General features: G+C 31.7%; 2 protein-coding genes across 3 annotated transcripts; one reads left to right on the top strand and one right to left on the bottom strand.

The window, feature by feature from the left end:
• The first annotated feature begins 2117 nt into the window (after positions 1–2117).
• Positions 2118–5598, top strand: LOC18094006 (putative glycerol-3-phosphate transporter 1). Its single transcript, XM_024588760.2, has 3 exons — positions 2118–2285; positions 3323–4404; positions 4688–5598. The coding sequence occupies exons 2-3, from the start codon at positions 3399–3401 to the stop codon at positions 5251–5253; spliced, it is 1572 nt and encodes a 523-aa protein (XP_024444528.2). The 5' UTR covers positions 2118–2285; positions 3323–3398; the 3' UTR covers positions 5254–5598.
• A 4081-nt stretch (positions 5599–9679) lies between these two features.
• LOC18094005 (uncharacterized) lies at positions 9680–12241 on the bottom strand. 2 transcript variants are annotated; one of them, XM_024609867.2, is made up of 2 exons: positions 11887–12241; positions 9680–11377 (listed from the first exon to the last, which is right to left on the bottom strand). In XM_024609867.2, coding segments are annotated over exons 1-2 (177 nt in total). In that variant the 5' UTR covers positions 12063–12241; the 3' UTR covers positions 9680–11376. The 2 variants fall into 2 exon arrangements, with proteins under 2 accessions (XP_024465635.1, XP_006368218.1); XM_006368156.3 differs by lacking the exon at positions 9680–11377 and adding an exon at positions 11500–11617.
• Positions 12242–21414: the final 9173 nt, after the last annotated feature.

The following is a 21414-nucleotide window of genomic DNA, read 5'->3' as shown; positions in this document are numbered from 1 at the left end:
AAAACAAAGAAATGGGTGGTTTTTAAGATTTTTAGTGAAATTCAACTTAGTTCATGTACTTTTCAAATTATAAAAATTAGGTCTCTTTAATTTTTAGAATTTCAAAACACATAAATTTTACTCTAAAACTTTATTTTTCTTATTTTTAGGTTCATGGTTTAAGAGAAGAGATAGAGAAAAATGTTGGATTTTGGTAACAAATAGAGAAAATCACCATTGACAATGATTTTGGTTGCAATGAGTTTTATTTAGCAAGAGGAGTTCTTCTTGAGTGTTTTTCCGACTTAAAATTACTTGAAAAAACATGAATAAGCTCGAGAAAATTTTTGGTTTAGGGTTAATTTATGTGGTTGTTTTAGTTTTTTAAAGCCATTAACGATTTTATTAAGGTGTCTAAAAGTTTTATAGGGTAGCGTTTGATGTATGTATATATATAATTTTTTTGAATATTAAATAATAAATACTTGAAACTTGAGAGACAGAGCATGAATATCTAAATTCATTGTCCGATAAGATATAGATATAGAGAAACCCGATACCTATTATCATCCTTATTTATATAGTTTTAAATCTATCTCTGTATCTTTAACTAGATTAATTTTATCTTTGTAAAATGATTGAGTTCTCAACCTATCATTTTGTTTATTTTTTCTATCTAAATGAACTAAATTTGTCGCAAACATGATTAAATATCATACCAAGATATTAAAAATAATAATTATAATGTCATCTTAAACCCTTTTCAAACTCTTTTTTTTTTTTTTTAATTTTGCAATGTTTAGAAATATTTTTAAACTAATTTACACGTGAATCAAAATCAAGATTCCTTTTTGATAATTTTAAATATATACTCTCAAATCATTTTAATACATTTAGAAAAAGTTAAATTTATTTTTTAAATGATAATCTTTAATGTTCCTAGTCGGGGGGAAAGGAAATGAAATATCTTCATAATAATTAGTTTAAATAGCCACCTATGTTGCGATTTGAATAAATCTGTTCTTAAATATAAAGAAAATATATAAGTTATTGAGAATTATTTAACGTTGTTATTAAATATTTATCTATGGGTCAACTTTAAATTCTCTGACCTGCTGCTTTATCTAGCCGGGTTATAATTAAATTATATAGAAGTTATTCTGATATGATTCAATTGATTTGGAAAGTCTAAATACAACCTAAAAAACTGATAAAAAAATGTTATTTGACTTAAAAAATTAATTCAAGACAATTTTTTTTATATTGAGACTAAAACATATTGAATCGATCTAGATTTCGTGGCTTAACCAACTAAATCTGTGATTTAGGTGATGAACTCTATAGAGTTTAAAATTTTTTTAATTTTTTTTACTAATTATACAATAATCAAAATAAATATTTATAAAATAAAATACAAACTAAATACAAATAAAATATAGAGATATTTGTTTGAAACTTTATTAATCTTATAAAAAAAATCAAATCAATTTATAAAAACAAATTTAAAATTAAATAAATATTAAAAGGTAAAATTAACGATAATGAAAGAAAAAACCAAAGGGAGAAAAAAAAAAAAAAAAACCCTACCGTGCGTGCACCCTAGTAAGGAAATTAGACCCTCATTGGATTGCAATCAATTGCTTTCAAATCACATAAACACGATTTGAAAATGATAAAAGTCATTTTTAATGCAGCACGAGGAGAAAAAAAGAAAAATAAAGGAGGAATTGTAACGAAAACAGTATTTTCAGATTAATTTTTGATTATTTATTTAGTGTTTAAGACATTATTATATCTCGCAAAAATAAAAACATAAATTTTATCCTCACGACGCATATTTATTAGAAAGGATAGGAAGAAACCTCAAATGAAACTAATCCAATCTTTTAAAAAAGGTACGAGGTACCCGGGTCGACAATGAAAAAAGATTAATTTTTACTTAATAAATACTATCATTAAAAAATAAAATAAAATAATCCATTTCCCTTAATCCGGAGAGATTTAGTTAGTCAAGGGCATTTCCGTTAAATAACACAAAATAAAATAAAAGCAAAACAACTTTTAGCTAAATGAAGCCAAGGACAGAGTCGACAACTGAAAAGGGAGAAAAATATTCGTTAACGCCAGGCTTAAGAATCCACCCGTTATAAGCAACCAGTGGGCAGCGTCTCTTTTTCGTTAAGAATCAGAAACAAAGAAAAGGAAGCAGGGGGAGTTTTTATTTTCAGAGAGAGAAATTGATAGTTTTCTACAACGAGAAAGCAACAGCAAACAATCTCCTGTGAGCTCAGTTACTCCAAAACAGGGTATGTTGTTACTCTTCAGTTTCTATGTTTATTCATGTATGTTTTTCATATTTTCGGTTTTGAAATTTGGTTATTAATTTCATTGTTGGTGTTTCTTTTTGTCAAGGAGAGAGTGTGTTGATTTTGAGAAATGGGTTTTTGTTGAACTGAAAATTTACTGCCAAAGAAAAATTTGGGTTCGTGTCTGATTGTTGATCAGTTTTTCCATTGACTGAATTTTTGTTTCTGGTTGTTGTGTATTGTGGACTTTTTTCTTTTTCTTGATTCAATCTGTTATAATATAGTGGATACATAGACTATCAAGTCTTGTGTTTGCAGAAGTAAAGTTTGAAATTTTTCCTGAGAGATGGTCTTTTCTGGTTTCCATAGTTCTTTCTGTTGTCTTCTTCAACACGGCTTTTACTCGACCCGAATTTAAAAATAGTTTCTGGACATAGGTGTAACAGTAACTTTGGAAACTGGAGATATCAGTAGCTTTTAGAGAGTTTCAGGGGTTTTTTATTTTTTATTTTTTCAAATATTAACTGACAGAGTTTTAGAGTTTCTTTTTTTTTATATATAAAAAAAATTGTAATTGAATTCCTCCTCTGCTTAATTGATGCAAATTTAATTTGAGTATTTTTTTTTCATTTATCATTCTTATACAACAATGAAAAGTTATCAAGTTGTGTGAATTGAGTTTCTTCGTTTGATTTGCTATGAGTTGTGTTAAGCTTGTATCAGACTAAAATAACTTCTGTAATTTAGAAATTATTTCATATAATTAGATAATAGTATAAAAAATATAATTTTGTATAATACTCAGAGTTGGATTGTGTGTTAGGAATTGATCTAGAAAATACAGAGTCATTTGTTCGGAGTTCATGCATGTATGCAGTATGTGAAGTTCGTGATGTTCTATTTCATGAGTCTGCAAAGAGTCACTTCGAACTCTATATAAGAAGAGTTCCAGACTTGAGTGCTTTTCTCCTTTTGCTGCTGTTACCAAGTTATGATTGTAAACAAATGTTAAACGTTGTTGTTTATCTGTGCTGCAGCGTGCTGCTTTTGTTCTAAGAGAGGAAGTTGAATCCCTACCTCCTCTTCATTCCTTGAAGAGTTAAGAATCCTTACATGGGTCCATTTCACGAAGCAGCTGAAAGAAACCAAAATAAGCCCCCTATTGGTATTCGATTCTTAGAGAGCATAAAGAAGAAAAGGCTTTCCTACAGAACCCACCAAGCCATTGTCTTGATTGTAACTTTTTTGGCATACACTAGCTACCATGCTGCTCGGAAAACCACGAGCATTGTCAAGAGCACCCTTGATCCAGAGTCTTCCAAGGTGGAGTTGAAGTTTGTCCCATGGAGGATTACTTACTCAAGTGAACCAGTTGAAAGAAAAAGTCTTTCATGGAAACTTGGAGATGGTTGGGCTCCATTTAATGCCTCAGATGGGACAGCCTTGCTTGGTGAACTCGACTTGGCTTTCCTTGCTATATATGCCTTGGGAATGTACTTTTCAGGGCACCTGGGTGATAGAATGAATTTAAGGATCCTTTTGACAATAGGAATGGTTGGAACTGGTATATTTACTTCATTATTCGGTGTTGGATTTTGGGCAAATGTGCATAACTTTTACTATTACTTGATAGTGCAAATGCTTGCTGGGCTGTTCCAATCAACTGGATGGCCTTCAGTGGTTGCAGTGGTTGGTAACTGGTTTGGGAAGAAGAAGAGAGGGCTAATTATGGGTATATGGAATGCCCACACTTCTGTTGGGAATATTTCAGGCTCGTTGATTGCTGCTGCAATGTTGAGCTATGGATGGGGCTGGTCCTTTGTTTTGCCTGGTCTCCTCATTGCTTTTGCTGGCTTGCTTGTGTTTACACTACTGCCTGTTAGTCCCGAGGCTGTTGGAGCTGACAAAGATGAAGATGAATTGGATTCTCCAAATAAAGCTGGGGAGGAAGTTACAGAGCCCCTTTTAGTATCGGACTCTGATGTTAAACAGGAAGCTGTGGGGTTCATTGAAGCATGGAAAATACCTGGAGTTGCGCCCTTTGCTCTCTGTCTATTTTTTGCCAAACTGGTGGCCTACACTTTTCTCTACTGGCTTCCTTTCTACATTAGCCAAACAGGTAAAATGGGCTGCTTAGCTTTTTTTGATTTAGTGATCAATTTGAATTTGTGTAGCATTCTTTAATGTGCTAAAAACATGAAGGGAGAACATGAGATTCATTGGTTTCATGAGACTTCAATGACTCTGGTCGAAACTCTTAACATCCTAATATACTCGTTCATAATCTTAGATCTAAAATATTGGTGTTTGTCATTTTGTAACTGGGAAATGTGTTCATTTTGCTGCTCTTTCGCATGTTAGTATCTATGATGAGGTCTCATGAATTCTCGTCAATCTTGCAGCCATTGACGGAAAGTACTTATCTGATGGAACTGCTGGGAACTTGTCAACATTTTTTGATGTTGGAGGGGTGGTTGGGGGGATTTTAGCTGGGCACATTTCTGATCGCCTAGATGCCAGAGCAATTACAGCAGCAAGCTTCATGTATTGTTCCATCCCTGCTCTTTTCTTCTACCGGAGCTATGGACACCTTTCCTTGGGTCTAAACATTGCTTTTATGCTTCTTACTGGCATGCTTGTGAATGGTCCTTATGCTCTTATAACAACAGCCGTCTCGGCTGACTTGGGAACTCACAGTTCCTTGAAAGGGAACTCGAGGGCATTGGCAACTGTTACGGCAATCATAGACGGAACAGGCTCGGTCGGAGCTGCAATCGGACCTTTATTAACAGGTTACATTTCTGCTAAGAGCTGGAGTGCAGTTTTCACAATGTTAATGGCTGCAGCTCTAGTTGCAGGTCTACTATTGACTAGACTTGTTGTGGCTGAAGTGGCTGCAAAGATTGCTGAATCGAGGTCTCAAGGATCTCCTGCATCAAAAGCACAAGCAGCTGCATTTGATGTGTGATTTATGGAGGGAGGTAACAGGGGTTATATCTATATTTGCGAGTGGTTTTCAGAGTGTTTTATGAGCTCTGCTGATTAAAATGACGAGGAAAATTCCTCTTGATAGGGTTGAAGATGGGAGAGGATGCTTTTAAACCTAAATCACTTGATGGGGATGAAGATGAGAGAGGATTGTTTTTAAACCTTCTCCATGAATTAGTTTGACCGGGGGTAGAGGTAGGGAAGAAATGGAGGGAAGACAGGGTCTGTCCTGTACTCCTATGTTTTTTGTGTATATGTACATTTTTTCATACGTTATATATCAATTTAAGCAATGTAACATCACCCAGAAGGGCTGTTAAGATTCTGCTAACTTCTTAAGACTATCGATTGCTGTTTTGCATGCGGGGTTCCGATGATTAATTGCAGGATGCTTTTGATTTAAAAAATGAGCAAGAGGGAATTGTTTGGAGCACCAATAATGAGGTGCTTTTATATGGCTCGCTTCTGTCTTCTTTGCATCAAGTTGCACTTTCGAAGGATCCATTGGGGTCAGTGGTAAAACTTTGGCTATACACCTGCTAAACTAGGATTTGGGTTCAATTCTCGTAAGAAATTTCTGTAAGGTTGGGTCAACTCTTGGGGATATTTTCCTTGGTGAAGAATAAAAAGGCTAGATTGCCTTTTCTAAGTATGCTCAGCATCAATGGCCAAAATCATTTCCTTTGTTACAAATTCAAAATCCACACGGGAGCAAGGAGGCGAAGGAATGGAGCTGGCCGAATAATGGATCCTTGTTTTTATCACGCTCTTACTATTGAAAACAACTCCAACCCATTTTTATAAACAAAAAGATTTGCCTGGATATCCTTGTCAAAAAAGAGGGAGAAGAAAAGAAAATCTTTCAAGAAACCAACTTACAAGCTATGGTACAAGGTTGGAACGATACATTGTTTTTTATTTTTTTTCCTTTTCATCTTAAGATTTACAGCGGGTTGATATATTCACAAGAAAAGGAAAAACTTCAATCGTTTTTCCTTGGATTTTGAACCCCGAATGAAAGTTAGCATACCAGCGCGCTGCTCTAACAAGCTTATCCTTGCTCTTCGAATGGCTCTCTGAGGTAGCTTTGTGAACAGTGCTATAGCGAGCACTGTAACACTCGTCATTTGTTGTTGGTATGGAGGCTATGGAAAGAGGTACAACAGAAAAAACAAATCTCAGGCAACCAAATTGCTGGAAAACAAAATGCTCGGTCTGTATATGTAATCCAATAACAAGAGAGAGTCTGATATTACCATTATCCAGGTCAAAAGCACATCTCGTCCATTGAGTAGGTATCCTGTTCAAGGCTCGGCTCTGATTTACTTTTGGTGGAAATTAAAAGCACTTTACTTCCATCAGCTCCTTCGAAAAACACTCAGCTACATCGGCAGTTCCAACAGGCTCTGCTTCATTGCCTTCCAATACCCATTTTGTCCTGGCTTTCCAAATTTCCCAGCACATACATGTACTGTGGGTAACAGCCGGCTCCCCCTCGCATTAATCTCAGAGTGTGTTTGATATTGCGGTAGCTTTTGTGATTGTAATTTGAAAAAAATTATTTTATAAAAAGTATTTTTAGTTAAGGTTAGTTTGAAAAAATAGGTGTTTGGTTAAAACTGTGGTTGAAATTGAGGTTGAAGAAAAAGTAATTTAATGTGTTTGGTTAAAAAAATGCTTTTCAAATTGAGGTTATAAAATAATTAAAATATATATATATATATTAATACTAATGATTTTTAATGCAATAACATAATTGGAATTGCGATCAAATTTCACAAATGCTACGTCATTATGCGATATCCTTCTAATTTATATAGTGTTATTAAATAATATTAAGTACTAATTTTTCGAGTAAAACACAATTTTTTTAAAAAAAAATCAACAATTTCATTATGTACAAAATTCATTCGACAATAACTACAGTTATCATGATTTATCCTGCGTGCAATAAAATTAAGTAAAATATTATCAGGAATAAAATTGAGATTATAGTACGAATAAATTTAATTTACGTTAAACTATTTTTTTTATTTAAAATATATATATATATATATATATATATATATTTCACGTGAACAATACGAGTGCAATTAATTAACTGTACTAGTTTTTCAGGAAAAAAAACTTTGCGCACTAGTTTTTCAAAAAAAAAAAAAAACTAACTGTTCACGTGATCAGTGCGCAGTGGAGCATGGCTCCACTGTTAACGTTGGGTCAGCAGCATGAGAAGCAGCATTTTGCTGCTTCTCAAAACCTGCGGTGCAGCCTCAAATATCAGTGGGCCCTACTAGCAAAACACCCTGCTTTTTCTTTAACCAAACACTAGGTAGTGTGGTTGCGGGTGAACCTCACTCGCAGCCACACTACCAAACAGCCACTCAATTGATGTTTAGTGTCAAACAACCAAGTTTTAAATATTATGACTTTGAATGTCTGGTGAGTAGCCTAGGTTACATGCGACCAAGCTGCTTTTGCATGGTGGCGCAAGGAGAAGACATGATTCACTATTTCATCCAAGAAATGAATCATTGTTTCATCTCCTTCTCAACAAAATCAAGAGCTAAAATAGATAACACCCAAATCCATGCATCGCATAAGATAACAGGAACCCAGGCAAGATTTAGGTGTACAAGGGATTCTCAATGGGAGACTTGCTTGGTCGCGATAATGGATTGTGATTGGAAAAGGATTGTAGAGCCTGTCATGGAGGTTTATATAGAGATAACCTGGGCAGAGAAGCCACAACCCCCACAACCAAGCCAAAGAAGCTAACATAAGCCAAGAAGAACCCAGGCAAGAGGATCCCAAAACTCAAAATAACAAGCACTGCTGTAGTGAATAGTAGTTTATGTCAAGAGCAACAGTGATTCCACCTTCCGTTTTAGTTTTTTTTATGACCTATGTAAGAATTCTAGTACAGGTTACACAGTAGTACCAGGGAAATTTTGCATTTTCTAACAAGTGTGCTTGAAGAATTTATGCACAAAGAATGTTTGGCAGCCTCCGATCAAATCTTGATTCCGTGTACAATGGCCTGCTACTGGTGTCAATTAAGAAGAAATTTTGTGGCACAGCAATGATTTTCATTCGGTGGTTGGAGATGGAGGGTGCAACATAGCAAACAAACCGGCTAACATTTTGAGTTGTGCGCGTAAATGGCAAAAGGTTGCTATACCGGCTAACAATTATGTAAATTTTTTTCTAATATAAAAAATTAAAAAAAATTAATATATATAGATATTATTAACATATTTTTTAATATCAAGTAAAAGATATAATTATAAATAAAAAAATTAATATTCATATATAATAAAATATAGTGAATATCATGTGTTAATAAAAATATCTAAAATCTAGAACTAATTTTCACGTAGTAAAAAAATAAAATAATGTTGCAATTGTTAGAGTAAAACACCATTTACTTAATTTTTGTATGATAATTTTTCAAAAAAAAAAAGTGCAAAGAAGAAAATAAAAAAAAATTACAAAAGAATGAAGATAAGAACAAAAAAATAATATAAATAGATCAAGTGTAGAGTGATAAATATTCAAAATATAAAGAATACAGAATAATATTTTTTTCCAAAAAAAATGTAAATAAAAAAAGAAAAACTAAAATATATTAAAAAAAAGTGATGACAAATAGACCGTTTCTAAAAAAAATTATAAATATACCAAATATATATAAAAAATTTCTTTATTCTTGATATATTTATCAACTACAAATTTATGATTATGCAATTTGTACAGTTATGTCACCACTAAAGTAAAAAACATGGGAAAAATTTATGATGATGCCATTTCTATATTAAAATACCATTACTATAATTTCAATGGTTATAATTAGGAACTTGTTCCCCAAGTATTTGGGGTCTCACATCCTCCAAGAAACGACAACGTTGTGCTGATCATAATTCACATGGCTAAGATTGCAGCACTTCAATTTGATCACCAGTTTAAATAAAAACAAAACCACGTATAGATAGAAGCTCATTTCCAAACCTTAGCTGTTTGTCTCGAACTCATCAAAAAGCAAGAGAGAGAAGTACTGTTTGGAATACAAAGTACTAGAAGTTCTACCATACTCCTCTCGCCCTTTTCTTTCCTAGTTGTAATACGACCATCCTATGACAGAAAAGATGTCAACGATTTTCTTCATTGAGCGAAATGAACCTAGGCAAAGTAAAAGATCTGGAAATGTCTGAAGTCCAAACATGATGCTAAATGAAACTGCCTAACGCATCCTGTTACTGTAATTTACCGTATGGAAATGTATAAAAGAAATGGAATTTTCCAAAAAATGAACAACCAGTATATTCACTCGTTATCACAAACACCAGAATAGATACAGATTGAATTTTACTGTGACAATGCGCTTAAAATCATGCTTATGCTAACTGGGAAGGCCAAAAACACATGCACTGTACAAAAAATTGTCAATGACTAAGAGTCCAAATCCCTGTGGCAAATGACACAAAAAATACCAAACTTCAACCCCCAAGGCCAGACACAATTATATAAACATCATATTTTGTGCCAAGATGAGGCCGAGATGGGGTCAAAACACTGTCTTGGTCAGAATACCTCCGTTTGAAAACCCAAATCGATTCAACTTAGATAGGACAGTTTGTGGAACGCGAATAGATCCATGTCTTTATACACTTTAAATTCATCAACCAACTTGTTCCCATGAAACCATCTTCTCTCTTCAAGTATTTAAATGCCCAATGCATACACTGCATTTTAAATCCCATCTATGACTCTTGGTGGTTTTGCATATTTGTGAACTTCTTGATAGCTTAGCAACCACAAGTCAAAAGACTTGAGCTTGCAACAAATATATGCAAGTTCAAGCATTAAGACAGTAATTTCATACAATAAAAATCAGTCTAGAATTGTTTCCAAATTCCCCAAGACCTCACATTGAGTGAAACCAAATTGGATAAATGCAAAAGGAAAACTTCATGGGAAAATTTGTGGAAGGTTTTAAATGGAATCTGTTAGTTTAGAGGTTTAGAAATGGAAAACAGATTTAAATTGTAAGAAATAAAAGAAAAACGAGGTAAAAAACTACTAGCCTCGACTAATGTAATTTCAAGCATGTCCAGAATTTACAGAATCTACCTTTGCATTGCAGAATCTAAATAAGAATGCACAGATACTAGTCCCCTGCAACACTTTCTTTAACAAAATCTACAGCAACTATGTAGTGGAGGCTTCAAATTAAGTCAACCAAACACTTGGGAATGAAAATGTCTTCGGAAATGAACCACCAACTACTTTCAGACTAAAGAATAAGCACAAGAACCAGATAAGATATAGATTTTATAGTGAGAATAAACCAAACAACCTGAAAATCCTTAGAATCATGCTGGTTCTAATCTGAAAGGCCACAAACGTATACATCATACAAGGCAATGAGCATGACCAACAACCTTTAAATCCACATCTCAGGAGACACAGCATCCTACTTTGAGCCTAAGGTCAGAGCATTTAGATGAACATACATTTATGGGGTTAAGACTTAGGATTAAAGCATTATGTCAGTGTTAGTATGCAAATAGTTCTTCATGAGTTCTTGGACATCCACTGCCTCCTTTTGCCCCATGTGAACCATGACCAGGACACTTGCCCCGTAAACTACAAACCAGGTGTTCTATTGTACTACTTTATAAATCCAGCAGAGCTGATATTGGTGGTATGAAACTATGAATAGAAACCAAGATTACTACTTTCTAAAACCAGAAAACTCTTGGCTTTAGCTTCAATGACTAAAACGCTGAAATGGGATGGTGATAATTCTAGGCTCAAAACCAGCGGAAAAAGGTTACAGGAACCTATGGTTATGGACCAGATCCATTGGGGAGAAAAGGAATAGGAAAAGGAGCTTAAACCAGACACGACAATTTTGGTATTGTGCCTGTCACAACTAGAGATACCAGCTGCCTAGCAGTGATTACTTGTATAACTTACGGGAGACAATAGCATGGTGGTGCCAAAGAATTTACTACATATAATGAAGGAATTCAAACTAACAATGAAAATCAGACTGATATACGGTGTGACTTACAGGAGTCAGTCTGCACCTGCTTTAGCAATACCTACATTTTGAATTGCGAAATCAAATCAGCCCAAGTAGGGCAGATACCAGCCACAGAATAGAATCATAGATTGTGCCCTTCAAATTGAGCACTCTAAATTCTTCAACAACCAACTTATTCAATTTGTCCACAAAAGCATCTTCTTTTCAATTATCTAAAATTTTGAAAGCCTTTTCTCTAGCAAACCTCCACTTCAACAGCTTGACCATTATTTGAATCACACGGTACCCTTTATGCCTTCTAAACAAACAAAGACAGCTATCAAACATAAAAATTTGTAAAAAACTAAGGATCCAATAAAAATCAGGATCCATTCTCGAATATACATCTATTTTTCAAAAGGGCAAGTAAATATCTAGAATTCATTCAACGAAGTGATCTAAAGTAAACTTTTTAACATCAAATTCCATTTTATATACGTTCTCTTTCAACAAATTTTGTATTATGACCCATCAATTCAAGAATTACAAAAAACGAAAGACCTAGGGATGGTTGAGAAGGTAACTAACTAGTCATCGCCATCATTTCGAGACTTGGGCTTGCGATATTTCTCTTCAACGAGCTTAGCCATGAAAAGTCCAGTGGTGGCAAGCTTCTTGATGTTGGGTACATCGTAGTTTTGAGCAATGTAAACCCCACACACAGTTCCTACTATGAACGAGAAGCCACTCTTGATTATCCCCATCGCGGCTGCTGCTGCTTCTACTATAAGGGTTTTTCGGGGATGATGTTATTTGGTTGGTGGAAAGATCGGGAACCCAAGTAGAGGAGACCGGAGTTTTCTTGGCGACGTAGGCGTGGCAGACACGTGCCGAAGAGAACGGGAGAAATAAGAAAAGGAGTAGCTGAGGTTAGGAGTCGACTTTGGTTGGTTTGGAAGTATTGATGCTGTTTTTAAAGTATTTTTTATTTAAAAATATATTAAAATAATATTTTTTTTTATTTTTTTAAAATTAGTATATTAAAATGATTTAAAAATATTAAAAAAATATTAATTTAAAATTAAAAATATTTAAAAATATTTTTAAAATATAAAAATGAACAGGTTAAGAGGGTGTTTGACCGAGTTTTTAGAAATTTTAATTTTTTTATTTTAAATTTTTTTATTTTATTTATTTTTAGATTATTTTATATGATAATATTAAAAATAAATTTTTAAAAATAAAAAAATAAGATAATTATGATAATTAGAATAAAAAAATTGAAGGACTAGAAAAAAAATGATTTTTTTTTAAATTTAATTTTTTTTATGTTTTTGATTTGCTTTAATACGTTTGATATAAAAAATAAATTAAAAAATATTATTTTAAAATATTTTCAAACAAAAACACTTTAATATATATTAAAAAAAAAAAAAGTAAAACAATGGTTACGATGTACGTGAATTATAACTTAACTGCTATTAGTATTCCTCTTTCTTTTAAAAAAAAATTGATACAATTTTTTTTTTATGTAATTAAAGAAAAGATCATGGTTAAGATCCTATAACAATGTCATGATGAGTTTGATTTTTTTTTTTAGAAAAAAAAATAGAGTTTTTAGAAGCTTTGTTTATGGAAAAATAAAATAGAGAAAAATAATCATTGTAGTATAAACTACCGTGCTACAGGTCGAATTAAAATTATTTTAAATGTAAAAGAATAACATGTACGTGTTTCTAACATGTTTTCTAGCATAAAAAAAAACTTGGTTGAAATTGAAATAAAAAAACTAAAATAATTTGGATTGAAAAAATGAAGGACCAGAAAAAGGAATTACAATTAAAATCCAAAATTAGTTTACATGCGCTCAGTTGCAAGTCAGATTAAAAGTCAGTTTTGATCGCAAAAAAAATATTTGCAGATGCTATTAATACTTTAATTAATTTCAAATAAAACTGAAGATTTTTTGGTTTGGGTCATTTTTTGGCCTGATTTTTAAACTAAACCAACTCAGAGTTAAAATGCGACATGATTGACATAGCAAAAACCTAATTTTATTTTTTAAAAAAAGTCAAAGTGATGGTGTTTTAACAATATTTTTTAAATATTCAGATAATAATATCTTGGATTAATTTAGATTAATTCATCAAATATATGACTCAATTGGTTCTAGCAATTTTACTTTTTGAAATTAATTTTTTATTTAATTACATAATAATAAAAATATACATGTGCATGAAAGCTATCATATTTACTTGCCTATACATATATATTAATAATTATTGATAAAATAACAACCTATATTTATATATACTATTGTGTTTTTTTTCCCTTGAATTCAATGCAATCTGTTGAGATGTTGTATTTTCTTTTTAATAAAAAGAAAGAAAAAAGAGAGGAGAGAAGAGATATTATTAGATTATACAATATACGAAAAAATATCAGTTTTTTTGGTTACTATTCACTCTTTTACAAAACACTGTGGATTAAAGCAGTGTTTTTTCTTAATTTTTAATTTAGTTCTCAAACTTTTATTTTTGCGATTTAGCTCTTTTGAACCCAAATTAGCCTCCAATTACATATTTTTTTAAAGAGAAAGAGTTGAATTGAAAGATAGGGGACTAAAATGAAAAAGACAGGTAGAATAGAGGGCATGTTTGAAATTTTTTGAGGAAGTTCATTTTTGTTCCTCATCTTTTTGAGATATTATGTTACTGGTCTCTATAATTTTTAAAAATTTAATTTTGATTTAGAACTTTATTTTTGTTATTTTTAAGTCCTTATTTGGTTGAAGGAGAGAGAGAGTCGTGCAGATTCGAGTGTAGAGAGAGAAAGTTATCGTTGGTGACGATTTCAACCATCAAAATAGTCATTCTTTGTGTCAGATGGTTCTATATGACGAGGAGAGTTACGATTAAGTGTTTTTTTACTTTGAAAAATTCCTAAAAAACAGATTTAGACTTGAGAAGATTTTTGAGTTTAGGGTTGATTTCAGGTCTTGGATTATTTTTTATGTTTTTTGAGGCCATGGATTAATTTAACAAGGTTCTTAAGTTGTTTCCTAAATGTTTTAGGTAAAAAATGAATTGAAAATAAGTTTTTGGATAAAAAAACCTTTTTTTTTTCCGGCCAGTTGAATTCTAAGCTTAGCGAACAATGCATGGAAATGGTTGGGTAATATAATTATATTTTCCATTGATATAAGGAAGGTTTTGCAACAATAAACACTTGAATTTTTATAAAATTTCTTATGCGTTTAATAATTTTTTTATATATAAAAAAGAGGCTAGAACTGGAGATTGATTTTTTTAATAGAAGATGGGATATTAATGCTAGTTTAGTTGGAGCTCATTGGTTGCATTTTGCAGTTAGATGAGCATTATTATGATGAGATTATATTAACAACACACATTCCTAATTAGAAATTTTAATTTTATTACGTTTAATGGTTGATTTAAGTGTATATGATATATTGGTAAGATATATCCATAACGATACATTAGTGTCACGACAAATATTGTGATAAAAAAAGTCATTATAAAAATTAATCCGCAATTCCGCCTTGAGCTATTACACAATCTACCAAACTTACTTCATTAATTACATTTCCGGCCACTCTTGAAGTTTTACAAGGAAAAAAAAAATTCACTTTATTGTTTTATTTTTCTTTACAAATTTACTGCACAGAGCCAAAAAAAATAAAATTTTCAATGCTTTTGCACCATAAATATTATAAAGAGAAGACAATTGTCATAATCTAATTTTAAGTTCCCTAAAATTTCCTATTTTTCATGTTTTTCAAAAAATAAAAAGAGAAAAAGAAAAAAGAGAAACAAAAAAAGAAGAAGAAAAAGTAATAATATTAAAAAAATAACACTTTGAATCGGAATCAGACATGCATTTAATTCACAACTGGTCAGCATGCTATATGGATGGATGATTTAGGGTCTTGTTGAAGAAATTTTAGAAAATGGACTGAAAATATTGTCAAGACTGCATAAATTGGAGGTTTGAGGACTAACATGGACAAGGTTGCAAAGTTTGGCGGTCCAATTTTGATAAATGAAGGCTTAATTAAGAACAAAGTTAAAGATGAAGGCAAAATTGCAAATATTAACGAAAGACCTAATTGAACTTTGGAAAGGCTTAATTGGCTTAATCAGGGGCTAAACTGAAAGATAAATAAAGTTTGGAAGTTATTTTAATCAAAATTAGAAGAATGAACAAGTATAAGGACTTAATTGAACTTTGGACTGGTCTAATTAAAGCAATCAAGAATTTAATTGAAGAAACATCAAAGTTTAGAAGTCAATTTAGGGAAAATTTGAAGAACTTCAAGACTAAAGACCATACTGTAAAAGGAAGTAAAGTTTGAGGGCTCAATTAAAGAAGGCCAAAGGCATAATTAAAAATATTTTCAAATATTGGGACCAGTTGGAGGTGTGATTGTGAGATTACAAGAAAACAAGGACCAAAATTGACTTGGAAAAGGTTAAAACCCTAATCAACATAGGTTAAAGAAACAACATTGATGAAATGGTGCGTTTTAGGGCAAAGTCGTGTGTATTGGAGAGAAACAATGTCGTTTCAATATTTTTTTTTAAAAAAAAAAGATTAGATGATTTGTCATCTAGTACTGCTCATTGTCTTTATGGTTGATTTATCATGTTTTGAACCAATAAAACAACTACTCGAGTAGCCATGTTAGTCCTTTTGGTTCGACCTAATTTTCCGACCAAGATGCACCAAATCTTCCCCAAATCATAGCCTAGATTACCTCTTTCAATTCTCATAGATGTGATATGTTTCCTTTGCCCTTGAAATGCTCCATTGACACAACAAATACCCATCCTCAAGAGTAAAAAATTGATAGGACTTTTAATATCCTCTTAGTCAGAATCTTTGTTATTATCTTCAATCAAAGGCTTTTATCCCTCAAACAATGTCAAAAGGTTTAAATTTAAGAGCATGTTTGTTTTTGTATTTTAAAAGTATTTTTTAAAAAAATTAATTTTTTTATTTGCTTCAAATTAATATTTTTTGGTGTTTTCAGATCATTTTGATGTGCTAATATCAAAAATAATTTTTAAAAAATAAAAATATTATTTTGATGCATTTCCGAGCAAAAATCACTTTAAAAAACAACCACTGTCACATTCCATAACAACATCTTGTTACCCATGGCTTATAAAATCTTCCTACCCTTCCTTATAAAACCACACGAAAACCTTTACTAACAAAAAAAAAAAGAAAAAAAAAGAGAGACAAAAGAGAAAAGAGGAGGACCGTGCCATCACTACTTCCATTTGGTCAAAGCAATACAAGCCTCATCTCTCCACTGTAAAAAAAGAAAAAAAAAAAAAACAGCCAACACCACTGCCAACCTCCACCCCCCAAACCATCCCTCAAGAATCCAAGAAAACTTTTGAGGAGGAGACGCTGCTAGCTGGGCCAATCCTTCTAACTTCAAGACTGCAAGCCTCTCCCGTTTGCTCACTTGCTCTAACATTGGTTAATTTCACATTGGAATGTACATCGTGGACCTTATTTTCTCATCTGAACAGAAAAAGAAACTACCTTGACAGGTAAAGTTTCTACCTTTCCTTTTCATGTTAAGTTTATTCACTGTTCCAAAGTTCAATCTTTATGTTATCAACCTTTGATCATGTTTTTTTGGGACCATGTTTAGACTTTTATATATGCTGAGACCATGAAGTGTGTATAGTAAAAGAATATATATTAATATTGGGTCTGAAAAAGATTATTATAAGCGCAAGGAGTTTTGTGGAAAGGAGCATGAACGGGTGGGTTTCTCAGTGATGCATAACCATAACCATGTTGGTGTAAGGGTTCACTGTTTTGTTTTGTATGATAGCATGGGGAGAAAGCTTTAAACTTTCCGGTAATAAGAAGAATCTTGGATCAAAAGGGATGAATAGCTGTTTGGTGCATGACTTTGCTTGTAAAGTAAAAGTAATTCTTTCTTTTTCCTTTTCTATTTCTATACACGGAGGAGTTGGTTTGTTTTTTTATTTTAAAATGTTTTTAAAATACATATTAAAATTATTTTAATACATTCCTGAATAAAAAACACTTTGAAAAATAACAATTATCGTCCTCATATACACCTAAAGTGCTTGAGTTTTTTTTTTTTTTTTGGGGTGCTGTATGCTGATTTTCAAGACCTGGTAAACGCCATTTAACAATGTTAGGGCAGGAACAAGTAGGTGGTGTGGTCCTATCTGAGTGATGGTGATTTTCGTTTCTTTTGTTTTTGATTCTTGTCATGTGAAAATACAGCCTCAATTATTTTCATTGTCTCATTAATTTGCTGAGTTCTTCATCATGCTGTCATAATTTTTCTTCTCTGCACGTGGACTGTATGCTTCAGTCCACGTTTTATCTTTTTATTTGAGCAGAGGGTGGGCCAATCCTTAAGGTTTGTGGAGATGGTCGTCTTTCAATTGTTGCAATTAATTTATTTGTGGGTCGGCAAAATTCCTTTTCCTTCAAAATAAAATTAGTGTTCATCAAGGTTTTTTTTTAATAAAATTAATGCATGGCCAAGTCCTAAACAAATCACCCAAAAAATGCAGATGGTGGGCCAATTTTTTTTTTTTTTTTGTTAATCCGGGGTGTCTGGGCCAGCTTACGCGCATCGTGACTAATCTGAACACTCTGTAAATCCAGTAGACAGGTAAGACACTGCGAGAATGATAGATGTACACATAAAGAGTCAAACTTGAATGCTGAAAAATAGAACAAGTCCCTACCATGACTGCTATGCCACGACCTCAAGGCAGGGTGGGCCAATTCTTAAGGTTTGTGGAGATGGTCTTTCAATTGTTGCAATTAATTTATTTGTGGGTCGGCAAAATTCCTTTTTCTTCGAAATAAAATTAGTGTTCATCAAGGGTTTTTTTTTTTTAATAAAATTAATGCATGGCCAAGTCCTAAAACAAATCACCCAAAAAATGCATTTGCATCTATTTATGCTTTTTTCTAGCCGTTTTACAAAGTAAAAAAGAAGAAGAAGAAGCAACATATTTGCACATGACATCATTTGATAAAGTATTTTGTTTTAGCATTTTCACACACAAAAAAAAAACGAATGAAGAAAATACAAAAATTCTTTACATGCATATTTGGACTTAATAACAAGTTTGTTAAAACCATTAGACCGATATACCTAGGTTTTCAAAATAATAAAACCATTAACCTTGTGTTTTTAAAAATAAAAGATATTTGTTATTCATGTTTAAGAAATGGACTCATAGCAAGCCATCTGGAACAATAAAAATAATAACACGGTTCGTAAATTTTCATGAAAAAATATTTTCAATTCATTTTTTTTATTTCCTTACGTTAGAGTCAGGAATAACGACTTGAATTGATATCCACCAATGCTAAAAATGAGAATATCATCTTAATATTTATTTATGTCAGAATCAGGAATGTTTATATTTACCAATGCAAAAATTAGGAATACTCTTTGCAAGCCCCTAGATTGAAATTTTAAGAAATTATTGAAAAGCTTTTAAATCAATTCAAATATGTATTAATCGGAAAAAATAAATACAAACTCTTCGGTACAAAATAAAAATGTGTGAGTTCTATCAATTAGTGGTAAACTTTTATTATAAGAAATAAATAAAAATAAAATAAAGATGTAATTAATTGAAATGGAGTTTTTATTAGGGATAAATAGGGATGAAAGTCTCTAATGAATTAGTTTGAAAATATTAATGATTTAAATAAATAAAAAAATATGCAAATTTGGATTTTTGAGTAAAAATATTTTTTATTGTCTAGTTTTACATTATAAGACATAACTCTCAATCCAATTGCTGGATCAGACTGAAATTTTTGAAGTAGTCTCCCGGCATATTGTTCTACCTTAGATTAAACTTTAGGTAAACTAGAGCTCATGAAGGTTGTACGAAATTACCAATAGCCAAGAAGAAATACAGAGAAAATATAAGTTTTTTTATTTTCAGCTAGAGAAACATGTAGGTGCTTAACACCTTATCTCTTTATTTTATTGTTATAAGTTTCTTTAATTTATATTGTTTTATTATGGTATTCAAAAAGGGTAATAAAGAGGATATATGAGAAATGAAGGTAACATATAGAAATGGAAATGGTTAAGAAAAAGGTGAAAGAAAAATGTGAAATAAAAGACAAGCTTGTTATCTTCGATGGAAGCCAATGAAAGACAAGCTTGCCATCTTTGATGGAAGCCAATAAGTGTTAAACTTACTGCCTTGTACGGAAGTCATTGAATGTTAAGTTTGTTGTCATAGACGGAGGTAAATGAATGGTAAAGTTTAAAAATATTGACAATATCTAATGATAGTAGAGTGTTAATAGATGGTCATTGGTAAGGACAACCAAAGAGAAAAATATGAATGAATTTAAAAGGAAAATTTATGAAGTTAGCAATAAGGTTTGGAATGAAAAAGTTAGAATATAGATATGGATGTAAAAAGTTATTGATCTTGCCTATTATTATCAAATTCATTTCATGAAATTAAGTACTGAATCCGTTTATTATTTTGTGATTATATGTGTTGCAGGATGATCACACATTATAGGACAACCTGAAGTTTAAAATTGACCAGTACCCTAAGTGGTACTAGAGGTGTCAGTGTTACTGATGATCGGGAATTTAAATTGACCAGTAACCTCAGTGGTACTAGAGGCATCAATATGACTGACGACTAAGAATTTAAATTGACTAGTACCCTGAGAGATACTAGAGGTGTTAGTTTATCAGATGATCGAGAATTTATGTGACTGATTTGTCTTAAAAGGATTAGAGGCATTGGAGTGACATATGTCCATAATGATGTGTTGGGCTAATTTATTTGAATGATATTAGAGAAATTAATAGTATTGTTAGATATTTATGGATTAATCAAATTATTTAAGTGTTAGTTAACGATGTTCGTAATTTAATAAATATTGTTCCAATTAGATATATTAATTGTTAGATAATGTTTCTTATAATGTAAGTTAATTTGACTACAATATTCTCACAAGTTCGAGCTAAGCAATAAACTATTTTATTTTTACTTAGGATAGTAGTCTTTAATGTTATATCTAGGAATATCATAAACTTCTTATGTAATGTAATTTTAATAAAGCCTTTTGATATGTAAGTAAATTTAATATTAAAAATGTTTATATAAACTTAAATTCTCTAGTTTCGTTGAAATATTAGTGTAAAATCTTACTCCTTTATATTATAGATAGAAATATATGGGATTTAATTTACTATTCTTCTATACCTTGTCTATGTTAAATTTTTGTAAGATAAATGTGTAGTAATTAGTATGTAGAATATGAAATGAAAAGTTGAAAGAATAGATATAATTTATTTTATACCTTGAATATGTTAAATCATGTTTTAAATGTTGAGGCCGTTATAAGATCTTTCATGTTTAGCATTTCCTTGTCAAAATCTCTAGAGATATATTTGGATGCTTTGATCTTTTTATCGGGTGATAGAAAAGACTCTAAGCATGCTTTTTTTAATTGAAATACTAGTGACGAGATAAAAGATGAGCCTTAACATAAAAATCATGAAGACCAATGATAGAGTTAAACTTAAGGTTGTGATACTAGACCTGAGCGTATCTACAGAATATCATTAGTAGATTTTGCACATAACATTACTCTTTTGCATTACAAGCTTTATGATGCTTCTTATATTTTGTATGTGCTCTATAGGATCTATAAGACCATTATAGTTGCCTAGGTTAGCCTTTGTAGAGACACTGTCTTTAAAGAAATAAGTGTGTAACACTCGATGACACGATGAAAAGTCTCATACTTGGTGGTGATGATGTTCATCCTTAATAACTCGTGTATTTATTAATCTCATTTGTGTTTGTGTCTTGTTTATTAAGAGCATGTGAGTGAGATTTTAAAAAATCTTTTATGGTGAAAGCCATTGTTATGGCTATTGTCTATTAAAGAGTGCTTTTTATATCGAGAATGCCTTATTTATAGAGTTGAAATATCATCCATGCTTTACATATTGTTTTATGCTCTTTCTTCATGAAGTTTGAGTTATCTCTATGCATTTAGTGTACATGATGGAGTCGTGTGTTG

Source organism: Populus trichocarpa, chromosome 1 (genome assembly GCF_000002775.5).
Source record: "Populus trichocarpa isolate Nisqually-1 chromosome 1, P.trichocarpa_v4.1, whole genome shotgun sequence".
NCBI lineage: Eukaryota > Viridiplantae > Streptophyta > Magnoliopsida > Malpighiales > Salicaceae > Populus > Populus trichocarpa.
This window is presented reverse-complemented; position numbering and strand designations above follow the sequence as displayed.